General features: G+C 40.6%; 1 protein-coding gene across 1 annotated transcript; it reads right to left on the reverse strand.

The window, feature by feature from the left end:
- Positions 1-845: 845 nt before the first annotated feature.
- On the reverse strand, positions 846-18,003 carry OR5B21 (olfactory receptor family 5 subfamily B member 21). The gene is given in 5 exon segments (XM_068556137.1): positions 846-1,670; positions 1,673-1,819; positions 5,641-5,710; positions 6,662-6,726; positions 17,782-18,003. Coding segments are annotated over 5 exon segments (1,329 nt in total).
- Positions 18,004-19,661: the final 1,658 nt, after the last annotated feature.

Consider the following 19,661-nt stretch of genomic DNA (forward strand, 5'->3'; position numbering starts at 1 on the left):
TTCAGAAGACAAATATCCCTTCTCAAGGCCCTTGGAAAAAAATTTTTTTTCTTTAAACCTTCTGTAAGTTTTGCTTATTATGTTAGACCAAGGCCAAAAGCATAGAACAGAGTGCAGGAACTCTAAAAAGAGATATACTTATTCAGGTTAAAGTTTAAACAATTTATCTACTGAAACATACATACACAAGGTGGCTTATTGTTTTCTACCAAAGTTGTCCTAACACTTTAACAGAAGGAGATGGAGAATACAAATGCACACAACCTATGAGTGAGGATGGGAATGGGAGTGGGTGCAGAAGCATCGGGGTTAGAAGGATTTCATACTGGGTCACCTGACTCTTGGTCCAGTGCCTTGTCTTTCAATTACAACCTTCTCTGAGACGTTATTAAAAATATTGAAACATCCTTTGTCAGCATTAGACACTTTAACTTTCAAACTCACAGATCAAAGAAACGAAAAGCACAAGGCGGTGACTTCCAGTTGACAACTATTATTCAATGAAGATGTAGTCCTTACACCACGTTTTAATAACAAATGGAAAATTTCTTCCAATTAAAATAGGGAGAAGGAAAGTCAGTGCATTCACTTTATGCTTTGATCTTCTGCTTTAAACCATGTCGGGAAACTAAAGCAGGAAGGATTTTAAATATCCCAGGGTGTTGTTCACTAAATATAAGGTTATTTTTCTGAGTGAGACATTTCAGAGGACTGCTTTTTTACCACTTTTCCTAACAGCAGAAGTAACCACTGTTCTTGGAGAAGAAAGAACTGAAATCTGCCAAACCTCAAAAGTTGAGGTGGCGTCTAGGTCTGGGGGGAAGGTTTATCCCTTAGTTACCTGCCTACTTCCTACTCACACTTAAAGACTGGGAATTAAGTTTGTTGAGTATTTTCCAGAGAGCATGTTTCACTTCTTTGTTCCTAAGACTGTAGATCAAGGGGTTCAGCATGGGAATCACCACCGTGTAAAACACAGATGCTATTTTGTCCATGTCCACGGAGTGGGTGGAGCTGGGCTGTAAGTACAGGAAGATGATTGTTCCATAGAAAATGGAGATGGCCGTGAGATGGGACGCACAGGTGGAGAAGGCTTTCTTCCTTCCTTCCGCAGAATGCCTCCGTCAAACAGCAATGTATATGAAGAACTAAGAGGTAAGGATGACCAGGAGGGTGAAAAAGACATTGAAGCCCACGACAAAGAAGACCACCAGCTTGCTCATGCATGTGTTGGAGCACAAGAGAGCCAGGAGTGGAGGGACTTCGCAGAAAAAGTGATTCATCTCATTTGAACCACAGAAGGAGAGTCTGAGGGTGTCTGCTGTGTGGATGCAGGCATTGAGGAAGCCACGGACATAGGAGCCCATCGTCAGGAGGGCACACACACCTGCTGTCATGGTGGTGGTGTAATGAAGGGGCCTACACAGCATTGCATGGCGGTCACAGGCCATGGAGGCCAGGAGGTAGCACTCGACGGTGGCAAAACCCACAAAGAAGAAGGACTGAGCAGCACATCCATTGTGGGAGATGAGTTTGTTTCCAGAGTGCAGTGCAGCCACTGTCTTGGGAGCTACAGCTGATGAGTAACCCGGATCGACAAAGGAGAGGTCCCTGAGGAAGAAGTACATTGGAGTGTGGAGGTGGGAGTCTGGGTAGATGACCAGCATCACCACCCCCCATTCCCAACCAAAGTGATGAGGTAGATGAACAAAAATACCAGGAGGAGGGGAACCTGGAGGTTGGGGTCATCTGTTAATCCCAAGAGGATGAACTCTGTTGCTTCTGTGCTATTCTCCACTGAGGTTAACTTCAATTTAGCCTGGCAATTAAAGAAGAGGAGCCAGTGAAACAGGTGAAAGTATAGAGGGATGATGTAAAAATAGAAAACTAATATATATTGAGAAAGTACTCTGTGTAAGGCACCTGCTAGACCCTTCTATTACATTACAGCATTTAATCCTGTGAGATAAGTACTATTATGCCTGCTTTCTTGGGAGCTTAATATTGACGAGAATAACCTAATTAGTAGGGGTCAGAGTTTAATTCACATCTTTATACTTCTGAACCCAATGTCCATACACTCAGAGCTTGAATTATTCTACCTGTTTATATCATATGAAACAAAATATGATATGTCTGGTAGCCTAGCTTTTAAGATTTTGTTTATTCAGTTTTTAAAAAATCAAAAAGAGAATAGTATGAAGTAAAAAGTATAAATCCCTCATTCCTTGTTTTTTTATTCCACTCCTAAGAGTACAGCCTCTACAGAGATTTCCTGATATTTTGTATGCCAATAGAATTATATGGTATTAAGCACAGTAAGAGCTTACTGTATGCCAGGCACTGCTCCAAGAGCTTTACTTGAAGTTAACTTCTTTAATCCTCAAACCAAGTCTTTGGGGTTGATCATATTATTTTCCTCATTTTACACAAGGAGAAACTGTATAAATGTGTAAACTGTGCAAAATATACCCAAGGAGTATATATGATAATACCCTTATTTCAAAATGTTCACCTTTTTCAACAATGTTCCATGATATAAAATATGCAAATAGAGCATTTTGCTTTTTACTTAGATTATTTCCAGTTGTCAGTATATTTTATACTTGGTCTCTTTTTTCTGGCTACTGTCTGCTCCTAAAATCTAGTAGCTTTTAGATGAAGACTGGAGAGCTATTATTATGTAATACTAATAAGATGAAGAAGAAGGAGGGGGTGTAGGAGGAGGAAGGGGGGAGGAGGAAGAAGAGGAAGAAGGAGAAGAAGAGAAGAAGAGGAAAATATCGCCCAAAGTCACATAACTGGTAAGTCTTGAAAGTGGAATTAAAACCTTGGTCTCTCTGATATCAAATCCAAAGCTCTTAACTACAATTTTAATGTCTTTATAAGTTTATCCCTCAACAGTAATTCAATTGTATTTTATATTAATATATTTAAATTGAGATTATACCTCTCCACTTCCTATCAGAAGTCTTTGTCATTGATCCTGATTACAATTAAGTTCTCCCTTCTCTGCTCTCCCAAAGCACTTGAGATTTGAGTGATTCACACAATTAGTTGAGCAACCACCCAGCCTACCATGACCCCTTGATCACATACCTAAATATTTGGTGAATTAATTAGAACATCAATAGCAAAGTGTTTAAACATTTTTCATGCTAACTAACCCCACAACAAACAGCTTCTTGTTCTCTTGTCTAGCTGGGTCCACCCTTTCTGCCAACATATTAGCTAAGACTTGTAGTATAAAAATTATTCAGAACTAACAGTGAGACTGGGGATGGGAAGGCCTGGTGAAAGACTTGTGCCCTAATTCTAGTGACCTGTCTCTCTCTCCTATTGTTTTCCCTCAGTCTGATGTGCTTATAGGTTTGTCCTGTCCCTGGTGGCAGAATGGGTGGCAACAGGCTCAGACAGAGGAAGAGAGAAAAGATGTGAAGGAAGGAGAGAAAGGGAAAAAGAAGGGATGTACGGGAGAAAAGGCTTCAGCTCTGCTTGGCCTTGGTTAATCTGCAACTGCAGTGATCAGATTGGGTAAGGAGCCTTTTTTATACCACAAAAGGAGACAGCCCAGCCTGTCATGTTCGGATGACGATTACACACATGAGTGTCTCAGTTGGTATCACAAGACTGGCTCAGCCAGTTTGGAAATGCTATTGGTCAGGAACCATGATAAAACTCCAGTCCTGGTTTCCATTTTCCACCTTTATAAACAGTGCTCCAGGGAATACCCTTGTAGATGTCCTCTCATGCCCCTTTCTTTTTCCTTAAGATAAATTCCTAGGATTTTACATTTTTATCCTTCTTTTGCTTATTGACAGATTTCCATTCAGTAATGTGTCCATTAACTTTCCAACCAGCAGCACTTTCATTACATCTAGCCAGTCCTTCATTTTTTTTTTTCTTTCAACTTTTGTCATGTGTGCGTACTCTGTAATTTAGCAGACACAATATCCTATCATCTATGACAGGCAGTTTCCTGATATTACATATTAGGAACCTGGGGCCTCTTAACTGCAATATCTGTACAAAGCCCCAGAGCAGGATCTATCAACCTCATGACTATTAACATTATGTGCTGGATTAAAAAAAGAATGGAATAATGCCATTCGCAGCAACACAGATGGACCTAGAGCTTGTCATACTGAGTGAAGAAAGTCAGACAGAAAAAGACAAATATCATATGATATCGCTTCTACGTGGAATCTTTAAAAATGGTACAAATGAACTTATTTACAAAACAGAATTAGTCACAAATGTAGAAAGCAAACTTACGGTTACCAAGGGGGAAACAGGGAGGGGGAGGGATAAATTGGGAGATTGGGATTGACATATACATGCTACTATATATAAAATAGATAACTAAATAAGGACCAACTGTATAACAGGGAACTCTATTCAATACTCTGTAATGACCCATATGAGAAAAGAACCTAAAAAAGAGTGGATATATGTATATGTATAACTGTTTCACTTTGCTGTACAGCAGAAACTACCACAACATTGTAAAGCAACTATAGTCCAATAAAAGCTAATTTAAAAAAAACTTTATGGGCTGGACAGTTCTTTGGTTGCAGGCGGGGGTGAGGCAGGGCAAAGGCTGTCCAGTGCATTGCAGGAGCTTTAGCAGTATCCCTGGACTCTATCCACTAGATGCCAGGAACATAGTCCCTTCCCGAACTGTGACAAACAACAATGTCTCCAGATACTGCCAAATGTCCCAAACGTCCACAGGGTCATCCCTGGTGGAGAACCACTGTCCTAGAGATTATAAAACTCTATCTGTGTTCACAGTTTACTAAATCACAATTCCATGAGTTATGTATATTATATATTTTATAGCACACATATATATTACAGACCCATATTCATGTATGGATGTATATATATGAAGAAACTGAGACTTGGTGAGATAAAGCAGTTAGTTCAAGATCTAGCGCTCCAGCCAAATATTGCTGCTTATTGGTGGGGTAGTCTAGGAAGGGAAAACTGCTTGCCAAGTACTGTGGTCCTTCAACTAAAGAGATACTCACCTTCCTGTTTCATAAACCAACCTCTTCCCCAACACGAGGTAGGGTAAGCGACGCAGAAAAACTCCAAAAATGAAAGGCAGCTGACTTAGTGTGGATTCTGAATTCTATTCCAAAACACCTTCTCAAATGCTTATTTAATCAATTTTCTTGGTTAATACTGACCACCCAATTATATGTACCTAAGCCGTAGGTCTGATTTCTAACAGTTATCACGCACTCCCTATATTGAATTGCCCCAGACTGCCATCTTCATATATTATCAATTAACATTCAAAGTATTTCTATGTTCTCTTGATGGACAACCCTTTCTATCATGCATTGTGTCACTATTAATAAATGTGTCTGGATGCAGAGCAGCAAAGAGAATTTGGAGTCAGGGCAGAGAGAGGAAAGCCTTGTTTTGCCCAGCACCATCCCTGAAGGCCTGAATCTAAATTCCATTGCTGCCACTGCTGCTGTGTTCCCTTCCACCAAAGTCCTACAAAGGCCAAGCTTTTCTGCATAGGCCTAAAATAAATATCAGAAGGAGCCTTGAAAAAGTAAAGACATTTAAAAAAAAATTTAAAGATAGCCTGTGATCAACTGCTTTATTTAATAAATAACAAACATGAAGGAATTCCCGGGCGATCCAGTGGTTAAGACTCTGCACTTTTACTGCCGAGTGCCCGGTTCGATACCTGGTCAGGGAATTAAGATCCCACAAGCCGTGTGGCCTGGCTAAATAAATAAATAACAAATAAGAAAGTGTGTTGAAGACTGAAAACCATTAAAACTTCAAGGATTAAGGGATTATAAAAGTAGAAACCACCAAGACAGATAATCTGAAAATAAAAGTGTTATCAAAATTGTTTCTAAAGGTGTTTGAAGAATCACCCTCAGCCATCACATCCCACTGGGGGATTTCCAAAAGAAGATTCTCAACGGAAAACCATAAGACTAAATTCCACGAAAAAAGAGACAGTAAAGGATTAAGGAAGATAAAATATGAGAAAATCTAGCCACTGTGTGGTCTATGGTGGGTGCTCAATACAAACTAGTTCATCTTTTCATTAAACTATCCGTCAATCAATAGAAAACAAACTTACGGTTACCAAAGGGGAAAGGAGGTGGGGGAGGGATAAATTAGGAGTTCGGGATTAATAGATACAAAATATAAAATATTGTATCTATATGTAAAATAGATAAATGACAAGGTCATATATATTTATATATTATATATACATATATTATATATATATTATATATAATATATGTATATATAACTGAATCACTTTGCTGTATACCAGAAACTAGCACAACATTGTAACTCAACTATACTTCAACAAAAAATATTTTAAAAAACCATCGGTCAATCATATGAACTTGAGTCCCAGATTTTATTAACACCAGCTGGCAGCAGCATTCTACCTAGACATGACCATGTCAGTTTCTGTTTAAGAAAAGATGACCCAAAAATTACCTAGGAGAGGTTCATTGTCTCAGTTTTTCATGTGGCAGAGGAAAGTGGGGAAAATGGAATTGAGTCCTTTTTTTATACCTACTTCTGAGCCCCTTTCTCCTAAAAAAACCCATTATTGTTACCCACAGTACGATGAATGTTGGAAAAAAAAAAGTCAGGGAAAACATACCTAGTTCCTTGGGAATTCTGAGACCTTAATTCAGAACTGCCTTCAACTACGGGGGTTTTGGAAGCCTGCAAAAGAAAAGAAAAGCTGTTCAGTCTCAGAAGACGTCAGATTTCAAAGCGTAAAAGATTTCCTGAGGCTACAAAGTAAGTGTAAAAGCAGTTCCGCTGCGTTTGCTGCTTGTTTCAGAGCGTGAGTGGTACCAAACTGTATGAGAGGCCTGGGATCAGCCAGAAGCTGGCATCTATGTAGATGTGGGAGCCTCTGGAGGGACTCAACCCCAATCCAGAGCTCAGTAACGTGCAAACGAGTAACCAAAACACCACTTTCCTCAGGCAATGAAACATTATCGTGATGTGGAAAGGCTTAAAGGCCCAGGGGGAGCTCCAGGCCTTCAAGCAAGGGCTAAAATGATTGGTGATCAAGTTCCATCAAAAATGCCTTCAAAGGAGCTGCAGCGTCCAACCATCCCCACTCAGAAGACGTCCTGTGAGAATTTGGGATTTGGCACTTTCTCTAAGATTAAACGGGGAGAAATTTTCATTTTAATTTAATCTTTATTTAAAATTAGAATTAAAATTTCTAATTTTCATTTTAATTTCATCTATATTTAAAATTAGAAATTAAAATTTCTAATTTTAAATATAGATGATAGACTTCATCAAAATTTCCATTTGCCTAAATCCAGCTCTAAGGAAACTCAAGTTACAAGGACTTTTATGGATCAAAACGGTTTCATGAAATTTTTTTCCAATCAACTTGATTTTAGATGAGCTTTAGCATGCAGCTTACAGGAAGCAGTCTTCTATTCCAGCCCCTACTGAATGATCACATATTGGATGCTTCCTATGTTTCAGACCCTTGCTAAGTACTATATGAGTATGTTTTTTCACTTACTGTTCACCCAACTCTACGAGAAATGTATTGATATTATCTTTCCAGTTTTACAGTTGTGAAAACTTCAGTATATACCTAACACCCTAATCTTGGTTTCTAATAATAATCTCCAATAAAAGGAACCAGAACTCCTTGGAGAACTGACTGATTCCAAGACTAGAGCAAGGGACACAACACACGAACTTGGAGCAGCTTGTCACTCCAGGAAGTAAGGAGATGCTCAAGTCTGTCTGACTTAAAGTCTACATAGGTTTACACTGTGCTCTACTGCTCCTTTTGAGAATCAGTGTAGAAGAACAGGGCTGCTCTCAGAATCCAGAAAAGGGTCCTGCTTCCCACAGGGACTCACAAATGCATGTTCCAATAGAGTCAGCTACAAAAGTGAAGCTTATTTACATTTTTTTCTTTTCCTTTTATAAAAAAATTTCTGTTAGAATAAATTTAAATTTTTTTGATAAAATAAGAAGAGGCCAGGGGGAGGAGAGAAGATGGCGGAAGAGTAAGATGCGGAGATCACCTTCCTTCCCACAGATACAGTAGAAATACATCTACACGTGGAACTTCTCCTACAGAACACCCACTGAACGCTGGCAGAAGACGTCAGACCTCCCAAAAGGCAAGAAACTCCCCAGGTACTCGGGTAGGGCAAAAGAAAAAAGAAATAACAGAGACAAAAGAATAGGGACGGCACCTGCGCCAGTGAGAGGGAGCCGTGAAGGAGGAAAGGTTTCCACACACTAGGAAGCCCCTTCGTGGGCAGAGACTGCAGGTGGCAGAGGGGGGAAGCTTCGGAGCCACGGAGGAGAGCGCAGCCACAGGCGTGCGGAGGGCAAAGCGGAGAGATTCCCGCACGGAGGATCGGCGCTGAGTAGCACTCACCAGCCCGAGAGGCTTGTCTGCTCAGCCGCCGGGGCGGGCGGTGGCTGGGAGCTGAGGCTCAGGCTTCGGTGCTAGCCGGGAGGGAGTCCAGGAAAAAGTCTGCAGCTGCCGAAGAGGCAAGAGACTTTTTCTTGCCTCTTTGTTTCGCGGCGCGCGAGGAGAGGGGATTCAGAGCGCCGCCTAAACGAACTCCAGAGACGGGCGCGAGCCGCGGCGATCAGCACGGACCCCAGAGACGGGCGTGAGACGCTAAGGCTGCTGCTGCCGCCACCAAGAAGCCTGTGTGCGAGCACAGGTCACTCGCCACACCGCCCCTCCCGGGAGCCTGTGCAGCTCGCCACTGCCAGGGTCCCGTGATCCGGGGACAACTTCCCCGGGAGAACGCAAGGCGCGCCTCGGGCTGCTGCAACGTCACGACGCCTCTGACGCCGCAGGCTCGCCCCGCCTCCTCCGTACCGCTCCCTCCCCCCGGCCTGAGTGAGCCAGAGCCCCCGAAGCAGCTGCTCCTTTAACCCCATCATGTCTGGGCGGGGAACAGACGCCCTCAGGCGACCTACACGCAGAGGCGGGTCCAAATCCAAAGCTGAACCCCGGGAGCTGTGCGAACAAAGAAGAGAAAGGGAAATCTCTCCCAGCAGCCTCAGAAGCAGCGGATTAAAACTCCACAAACAACTTGATGTGCCTGCATCTGTTGAATACCTGAATAGACAACGAATCATCCCAAATTCAGGAGGTGGACTTTGGGAGCAGGATATATTAATTTTTCCCCGTTTCCTTTTTTTGTGAGTGTATATGTATATGCTTCTGGGTGAGATTTTGTCTGTATAGCTTTGCTTTATAATAGCTTTATTTTACTTCACTATATTATAGCCTCTTTCTTTCTTTCTTTCTATTTTTTCTCCCTTTTACTCTGAGCCGTGTGGACGAAAGGCTCTTGGTGCTCCAGCCAGGCATCAGGGCCATGCCTCTGAGGTGGGAGAGCCAACTTCAGGACACTGGTCCACAAGAGACCTCCCAGCTCCACGTAATACCAAACGGCGAAAATCTCTCAGAGATCTCCATCTCAACATCAAGACCCAGCTTCACTCAACGACCAGCAAGCTACAGTGCTGGACACCCTATGCCAAACAACTAGCAAGACAGGAACACAGCCCCATCCATTAGCAGAGAGGCTGCCTAAAATCATAATAAGGCCACAGACACCCCAAAATACACCACCAGACGTGGACGTGCCCACCAGAAAGACAAGATCCAACCTCATCCACCAGAACTCAGGCACTAGTTCCCTCCACCAGGAAGCCTACACAACCCACTGAACCAACCTTAGCCACTGGGGACAGATACCAAAAACAACGGGAACTACGAACCTGCAGCCTGTGAAAAGGAGACCCCAAACACAGTAAGATAAGCAAAATGAGACGACAGAAAAACACACAGCAGATGAAGGAGCAGGGTCAAAACACACCAGACCTAACAAATGAAGAGGAAATAGGTAGTCTACCTGAAAAAGAATTCAGAATAATGATAGTAAGGATGATCCAAAATCTTGGAAATAGAATAGACAAAATGCAACAAACATTTAACAAGGACCAAGAAGAACTAAAGAGGAACCAAGCAACGATGAATAACACAATAAATGAAATTAAAAATACTCTAGATGGGATCAATAGCAGAATAACTGAGGCAGAAGAAAGGATAAGTGACCTGGAAGATAAAATGGTGGAAATAACTACTACAGAGCAGGATAAAGAAAAAAGAATGAAAAGAACTGAGGACAGTCTCAGAGACCTCTGGGACAACATTAAACGCACCAACATTCGAATTATAGGGGTCCCAGAAGAAGAAGAGAAAAAGAAAGGGACTGAGAAAATATTTGAAGAGATTATAGTTGAAAACTTCCCTAATATGGGAAAGGAAATAGTTAATCAGGTCCTGGAAGCACAGAGAGTCCCATACAGGATAAACCCAAGGAGAAACACGCCAAGACACATATTAATCAAACTGTCAAAAATTAAATATAAGGAAAACATATTAAAAGCAGCAAGGGAAAAACAACAAATAACACACAAGGGAATCCCCATAAGGTTAACATATGATCTTTCAGCAGAAACTCTGCAAGCCAGAAGGGAGTGGCAGGATATACTTAAAGTGATGAAAGAGAAAAACCTACAACCAAGATTACTCTACCCAGCAAGGATCTCATTCAGATGTGATGGAGAAATTAAAACCTTTACAGACAAGCAAAAGCTGAGAGAGTTCAGCACCACCAAACCAGCTTTACAACAAATGCTAAAGGAACTTCTCCAGGCAAGAAACACAAGAGAAGGAAAACACCTACAATAACAAACCCAAAACATTTAAGAATGGGAATAGGAACATACATATCGATAATTACCTTGAATGTAAATGGATTAAATGCTCCCACCAAAAGACACAGGCTGGCTGAATGGATACAAAAACAAGACCCATATATATGCTGCCTACAAGAGACCCACTTCAGACCTAGAGACACATACAGACCGAAAGTGAGGGGATGGAAAAAGATATTCCACGCAAATGGAAATCAAAAGAAAGCTGGAGTAGCAATTCTCATATCAGACAAAATAGACTTTAAAATAAAGAATATTACAAGAGACAAAGAAGGACACTATATAATGATCAAGGGATCGATCCAAGAGGAAGATATAACAATTGTAAATATTTATGCACCCAACATAGGAGCACCTCAATACATAAGGAAAATACTAACAGCCATAAAAGGGGAAAGGAAAATACTAACAGCCATAAAAGGGGAAATCGACAGTAACACAATCATAGTAGGGGACTTTAACACCCCACTTTCACCAATGGACAGATCATCCAAAATGAAAATAAATAAGGAAACACAAGCTTTAAATGATACATTAAACAAGATGGACTTAATTGATATTTATAGGACATTCCACCCAAAAACAACAGAATACACATTTTTCTAAAGTGCTCAGGGAACATTCTCCAGGATAGATCATATCTTGGGTCACAAATCAAGCCTTGGTAAATTTAGGACAATTAAAATTATATCAAGTATCTTTTCCGACAACAACGCTATGAGATTAGATATAAATTACAGGAAAAAAACTGTAAAAAATACAAACACATGGAGGCTACACAATACACTACTTAATAACGAAGTGATCACTGAAGAAATCAAAGGGGAAATCAAAAAATACCTAGAAACAAATGACAATGGAGATACGACGACCCAAAACCTATGGGACGCAGCAAAAGCAGTGCTAAGAGGGAAGTTTATAGCAATACAAGCCTACCTCAAGAAACAGGAAACATCTCGAATAAACAACCTAACCTTGCACCTAAAGCAATTAGAGAAAGAAGAACAAAAAAACCCCAAAGCTAGCAGAAGGAAAGAAATCATAAAGATCAGGTCAGAAATAAATGAAAAAGAAATGAAGGAAACAGGGCTTCCCTGGCGGCGCAGTGGTTGAGAATCTGCCTGCCAATGCAGGGGACACGGGTTCGAGCCCTGGTCTGGGAAGATCCCACATGCCGCGGAGCAACTAGTCCCGTGAGCCACAATTACTGAGCCTGCGCGTCTGGAGCCCGTGCTCCGCAAAAAGAGAGGCCGCAATAATGAGAGGCCTGCGCACCGCGATGAAGAGGGGCCCCCACTTGCCGCAACTAGAGAAAAGCCCTCGCACAGAAACGAAGACCCAACACAGCCATAAATAAATAAATAAATAAATAAATAAACCCAAAGTTTAAAAAAAAAAAAAAATGTAACACTCAAAAAAAAAAAAAAAAAGAAATGAAGGAAACAATAGCAAAAATCAATGAAACTAAAAGCTGGTTCTTTGAGAAGATAAACAAAATTGATAACCATTAGCCAGACTCATCAAGAGAAAAAGGGAGAAGACTCAAATCAATAGAATTAGAAATGAAAAAGGAGAAGTAACCACTGACACTGCAGAAATACAAAAGATCATGAGAGATTACTACAAGCAACTCTATGCCAATAAAATGGACAACCTGGAAGAAATGGACAGATTCTTAGAAATGCACAAACTGCCGAGACTGAACCAGGAAGAAATAGAAAATATGAACACACTAATCACAAGCACTGAAATTGAAACTGTGATTAAAAACCTTCCAACAAACAAAAGCCCAGGACCAGATGGCTTCACAGGTGAATTCTATCAAACATTTAGAGAAGAGCTAACACCTATCCTTCTCAAACTCTTCCAAAATATTGCAGAGGGAGGAACACTCCCAAACTCATTCTACGAGGCCACCATCACCCTGATACCAAAACCAGACAAAGATGTCACAAAGAAAGAAAACTACAGGCCAATATCACTGATGAACATAGATGCAAAAATCCTCAGCAAAATACTAGCAAACAGAATCCAACAGCACATTAAGAGGATCATACACCATGATCAACTGGGGTTTATCCCAGGGATGCAAGGATTCTTCAATATACGCAAATCAATCAATGTGATACACCATATTAACAAATTGAAGGAGAAAAACCATATGATCATCTCAATAGATGCAGAGAAAGCTTTCGACAAAATTCAACACCCATTTATGATAAAAGCCCTGCAGAAAGTAGGCATAGAGGGAACTTTCCTCAACATAATAAAGGCCATATATGACAAATCCACAGCCAACATTGTCCTCAATGGTGAAAAACTGAAACCATTTCCACTAAGATCAGGAACAAGACAAGGTTGCCCACTCTCACCACTATTATTCAACATAGTTTTGGAAGTGTTAGCCACAGCAATCAGAGAAGAAAAAGAAATAAAAGGAATCCAAATCGGAAAAGAAGAAGTAAAGCTGTCACTATTTGCAGATGACATGATACTATACATAGAGAATCCTAAAGATGCTACCAGAAAACTCCTAGAGCTAATCAATGAATTTGGTAAAGTAGCAGGATACAAAATTAATGCACAGAAATCTCTTGCATTTCTATACACTAATGACGAAAAATCTGAAAGTGAAATTAAGAAAACACTCCCGTTTACCATTGCAACAAAAAGAATAAAATATCTAGGAATAAACCTACCTAAGGAGACAAAAGACCTGTATGCAGAAAATTATAAGACACTGATGAAAGAAATTAAAGATGATACAAATAGATGGAGAGATATACCATGTTCCTGGATTGGAAGAATCAACATTGTGAAAATGACTCTACTACCCAAAGCAATCTACAGATTCAATGCAATCCCTATCAAACTACCACTGGCATTTTTCACAGAACTAGAACAAAAAATTTCACAATCTGTATGGAAACACAAAAGACCCCGAATAGCCAAAGCAATCTTGAGAACGAAAAATGGAGCTGGGGGAATCAGGCTCCCTGACTTCAGACTATATTACAAAGCTACAGTAATCAAGACAGTTTGGTACTGGCACAAAAACAGACATATAGATCAATGGAACAGGATAGAAAGCCCAGAGATAAACCCACGCACATATGGTCACCTTATCTTTGATAAAGGAGGCAAGCATATACAGTGGAGAAAGGACAGCCTCTTCAATAAGTGGTGCTGGGAAAATTGGACAGATACATGTAAAAGTATGAAATTAGAACACTCCCTGACACCATACACAAAAATAAACTCAAAATGGATTAAAGACCTAAGTGTAAGGCCAGACACTATCAAACTCTTAGAGGAAAACATAGGCAGAACACTCTATGACATATATCACAGCAAGATTCTTTTTGACCCAGCTCCCAGAGAAATGGAAATAAGAACACAAATAAACAAATGGGACCTAATGAAACTTAAAAGCTTTTGCACAGCAAAGGAAACCATAAACAAGACCAAAAGACAACCCTCAGAATGGGAGAAAATATTTGCAAATGAAGCAACTGACAAAGGATTAATCTCCAAAATTTACAAGCAGCTCAACATCAAAAAAACAAACAACCCAATCCAAAATTTGGCAGAAGACCTAAATAGACATTTCTCCAAAGAAGATATACAGATTGCCAACAAACACATGAAAGGATGCTCAACATCACTAATCATTAGAGAAATGCAAATCAAAACTACAATGAGATATCATCTCACACCGGTCAGAATGGCCATCATCAAAAAATCTAGAAACAATAAATGCTGGAGAGGGTGTGGAGGAAAGGGAACACTCTTGCACTGTTGGTGGGAATGTAAATTGATACAGCCACTATGGAGAACAGTATGGAGGTTCCTTAAAAAACTACAAATATAACTACTATATGACCCAGCAATCCCACTACTGGGCATATACCCTGAGAAAACCATAGTTCAAAAAGAGTCATGTACCAAAATGTTCATTGCAGCTCTATTTACAATAGCCAGGACATGGAAGCAACCTAAATGTCCATCGACAGATGAATGGATAAAGAAGATGTGGCACATATATACAATGGAATATTACTCAGCCATAAAAAGAAATGAAATGGAGGTATTTGTAATGAGGTGGATGGAGTTAGAGTCTGTCATACAGAGTGAAGTAAGTCAGAAAGAGAAAAACAAATACCGTATGCTAACACATATATACAGAATCTAAGGAAAAAAAAAAAAAAGGCCATGAAGAACCTAGTGGCAAGACGGGAATAAAGACACAGACCTACTAGAGAATGGACTTGAGGATATGGGGAGGGGGTGGGGTGAGATGTGGCAGGGTGAGAGAGTGTCATGGACATATATACACTACCAAATGTAAAATAGATAGCTAGTGGGAAGCAGCCACATAGCACAGGGAGATCAGCTCGGTGCTTTGTGACCACCTAGAGGGGTGGGATGGGGAGGGTGGGAGGGAGGGAGATGCAAGAGGGAAGAGATATGGGAACATATTGTATATGTATAACTGATTCACTTTGTTATAAAGCAGAAGCTAACACACCATTGTAAGGCAATTATACTTCAATAAATATGTTTAAAAAAAAATGCCTTCAAAGGAGCTGCAGGGTCCAACCATCCCCACTCAGCCTATAGAAGACGTCCTGTGAGAATCTGGGATTTGGCACTTTCTCTAAGACTAAACGGGGAGAAATTTTCATTTTAATTTCATCTTTATTTAAAATTAGAATTAAAATTTCTAATTTTAAATATAGATGATAGACTTCATCAAAATTTCCATTTGCCTAAATCCAGCTCTAAGGAAACTCAAGTTACAAGGACTTTTATGGATCAAAACGGTTTCATGAAATTTTTTTCCAATCAACTTGATTTTAGATGAGCTTTAGCGTGGAGCTTACAGGAAGCAGTCTTCTATACCAGCCCCCACTGAATGATCACATATTGGATGCTTCCTATGTTTCAGACCCTTGCTAAGTACTATATGAGTGTGTTTTTTCACTTACTGTTCACCCAACTCTACGAGAAATGTATTGATATTATCTTTCCAGTTTTACAGTTGTGAAAACTTCAGTATATACCTAACACCCTAATCTTGGTTTCTAATAATAATCTCCAATAAAAGGAACCAGCACTCCTTGGAGAACTGACTGATTCCAAGACTAGAGCAAGGGATACAACACACGAACTTGGAGCAGCTTGTCACTCCAGGAAGTAAGGAGATGCTCAAGTTTGTCTGACTTAAAGTCTACATAGGTTTACACTGTGCTCTACTGCTCCTTTTGGGAATCAGTGTAGAAGAACAGGGCTGCTCTCAGAATCCAGAAAAGGGTCCTGCTTCCCACAGGGACTCACAAATGCATGTTCCAATAGAGTCAGCTACAAAAGTGAAGCTTATTTACAGTTTTTTCTTTTCCTTTTATAAAAAAATTTCTGTTAGAATAAATTTAAATTTTTTTGGTAAAATAAGAAGTGGCCAAGTAAGTGGCAAGCTAGGTGTTAAGAGGCCAAGGATGTGTTTGCACCACTCTTCAAATTTTGTAGGATCTAATCTTCTGACCCACACATCCAACTTGAAGACTAGACTTTCCTCATTGTTATTTTATTTGATCACTACAACAACCAAAGGGAGGATGGAGAGAGAAAGAGGGAGAGAAAAAGGGAGAGAGATTAAAAAGAGAGAGAAGAAGAAGAAGACGAAGAAGGAGAAGAAGAAGGAGGAGGAGGGGGAGGAGGGGGAGGAGGGGGAGGAGGAGGAGGAGGAGGAGGAGGAGAAGGAGAAGAAGAAGAAGAAGAAGAAGAAGAAGAAGAAGAAGAAGAAGAAGAAGAAGAAGAAGAAGAAGAAGAAGAAGAAGAGGAAGAAGGAGAAGGAGAAGGAGAAGAAGGAGAAGGGGAAGGGGAAGAAGAATAGCAAGAAGAAGAAGAATAGCAAGAAGAAGAAGAATAGCAAGAAGAAGGAGGAGGAGAAGGGGGAGGAAGGAAGGGGATGAGGAAGAAGAAGAAGAAGGAAAAGAAGGAAAAGGGAAGAGAAGAGGGAAGGGGAAGGGGGAGAAAGGAAAGAGAGAGAAAGAGAAAACTTCACCTTGTAGGTCCAACATCTAACAACCGAGACAATCTAGCCAAAACATCTGACTCTATAAAATAATTTAGTACTCTCCTTTATCTGCGTTTAATATTCTAAAAAAATTAAACTGCTTAAAATGAAGACTATTAACATTGTAAAATGGAATAGTACTGGCTCTTGGCGAGTGAGAGACCTAGAATCCGCTGCTTACTAAACGGATAACTCATCATTTCCTTGTGCTCCTGAATTTCTCTTCTTCCTCTTCCCTCCCAAAGGCTCTTAATTCCTATGGGGATACTTCTGCTTTGACTTCTGTGGCTCGTTCACCGTTGGGCTCCTCACAAGATCAAGCTGTGACTTCACCTTCAAATAAGTATACTTTGGGGTTTTAGAAAAATAAAGGGGAAGAAAGGGGTCAATTCTGACTTCGGGGTTAGTTCAAGGCCAGGTATCTCTGAGTTAATGCTGCCACCTTGCGGCCATTGCAAGCCTTTCCTGCGAGGATTACAAGAAGAGTGAAGAAGCTACCAGTCTATCTAAAAAAGTTAGTTTTATGGACACATGGGATGTCAGCACATTTTAAGACTTAAGCGATCACTAGGTGTTAAGGTACCCAAGACACCATGGCTCAGAGGTGATAAGTACAGTCCCTAGAGCTAGATGCACGGGTTCAAACCCCAGCTCTCCCCCCAGTGCCTGGATGGCTCGGACAAGTCACTTAGCCTCTCTATTCCTCTCTTTCTCATTATGGGATTGTTGTGAGAATTAAGTGAACAGATGTAAAGTACTTAGAATACTGAACACTGTATAACTATGTGTTATCTTGTAAATATCTAATTTTATAGAGGAATAAACAGGTTCATAGAGATGAAGTGATCAGCCTAAAGCCACGCTGCTGATTAACAGCATGATTGAAACCCATGCTCTAAGACTCCTGACTCATTTCCATCCATCAATTTCCCCAGAATTTCCCGAGCTTCTCTTGAGTCCTCAGCCCCACTGAGGTATCTGCACTCTCCGCGGATGACAACGTCTTCTTTACTAAGACTGGGGACACCTGATGTTAATGTCACCTCAGCCACTCCATCTAAATTCATGCTGCCTTCTGCCTTCCTAGCTCGGACCTTGCCCTCTTCTTTTTCCACCCCCTCCATCTATACCATTGATCCAATCTCTGCTTACTCTTGTGAGATCTTTACTGTAGCAATTAGTCCCATCCTTCATACCTTCTCTTACTTGCTCTTACCCCATGTGTCCACAAGCATGCTTAATTTACCCATCCTTTACCCAAAACTCTCAAAAGGCTTTCTCCCACCCTAATAGACCCTTATGCTCTACAAGTATCCCTCCTTCTACCCTTACAGTTGTCATCTATATCATCTCCCATCCTATCATCAGTCTACTGCACCATAGCCTCAACTATTTCCACCTCCATTCTATTGAAACAATGTTCTTAAAGGCCACTCCAGAGCCTGCTTCACAGACATGCATCTAGTGTAGTCACACGGGGACCCATGCTCAGAAGGGCCCCATCCTTGGGGTTTAATGCTCTGCAGTTGTCATCTTCAAATTATTAATAATTTTATCTTCAAATATGTATTTTGTAGATAAAATCTGATGGGACAATGGAGCGTGCATGAGAAGCTTGGAACCTCACCTCATGCGTGGTCACACCTCCCTCTGCCTTGCATTCTCCCTTCAATCCACCATGTTCAAAACTTCAATGACTTGCCTGTTGCCTACAGATGAATGTGCAACCTCTCCAGCCTGACATTCAAAGCAAACTAGCCCCAACCAACCTTTGCTTGCAGTTTTATTTCTCTTCCTTTTTTCAGTTTAATTTTTATTTTATATTGGAGTAGAGCTGATTTACAATATTGTGTTAGTTTCCAGTGTACAGCAAAGTGATTCAGTTATACATATACATATATTCATTCTTTTTCAGGTTCTTTTCCCATGTAGGTTATTACAGAATATTGAGGAGAGTTCCTTGTGCTCTACAGTAGGTCCTTGCTGATTATCTATTTTATATAGAGTAGTGTGATTATGTTCATTCTCTTTATTACTACCAAGTATCTACTTTATCCACACACACCTGGAAAGGCACACCTTAGATCCTCAGTAAAGGAGCTCCTTTCTCCACCTACCATATCAGGCACATTTTCCCCTTTGCCTTACTTCATGCTTCTCCGCCCTGCCCCACACCCCTGCCCCAGGTTGGAATGCCCCAGTTTTCTTTTCCTGCTTCCACGTGAAGATTCAAATTAAAGCCATCTCTACCATGAAGTTTTTCTCTGAGGTTCTGAGAAACATGTGTGCCTCCTTCTATTTATATCACTTTTCCAAATTGCCTCCTTTTGTTTCCTTTCCCAGAACCGAATACTTCCACGTTTCCCACCTCCAGGTCCTTCGTCTTTCACTGCCCTGACCTCTGCTGCCGAGGAAGAAACCCTCCTGCATGGACAAGCTCATATTAGGGCTGAATGTGTGACTCTTCCTAGACTGTAAGCTCCTTGAAGACAAAGTCTTACTATCTTAGGTTTTCCCCTGGAACCTAGAACAGTCCTGTAAACAGTAATTGCCTACTGAATTATGCAAATCCTACCTGATTTTCTATTTAAGACTAGGAACAGGGATGTCATTTGAGGAGCTCACTTAGGTCAAATTTATTTGTCTTTAACTCACCAAACTAACATTCAGATCACCAGAGGTGGTAATGTTAAAAAGCACTGTATGCTTCTCATTAAGCATAAAAATGGAAAGAATAAAAATGGAAAATTATCTATAAGAATAAAAATGGAAAATTATCTAT

Source organism: Eschrichtius robustus, chromosome 11, assembly GCF_028021215.1.
Source record: "Eschrichtius robustus isolate mEscRob2 chromosome 11, mEscRob2.pri, whole genome shotgun sequence".
NCBI lineage: Eukaryota > Metazoa > Chordata > Mammalia > Artiodactyla > Eschrichtiidae > Eschrichtius > Eschrichtius robustus.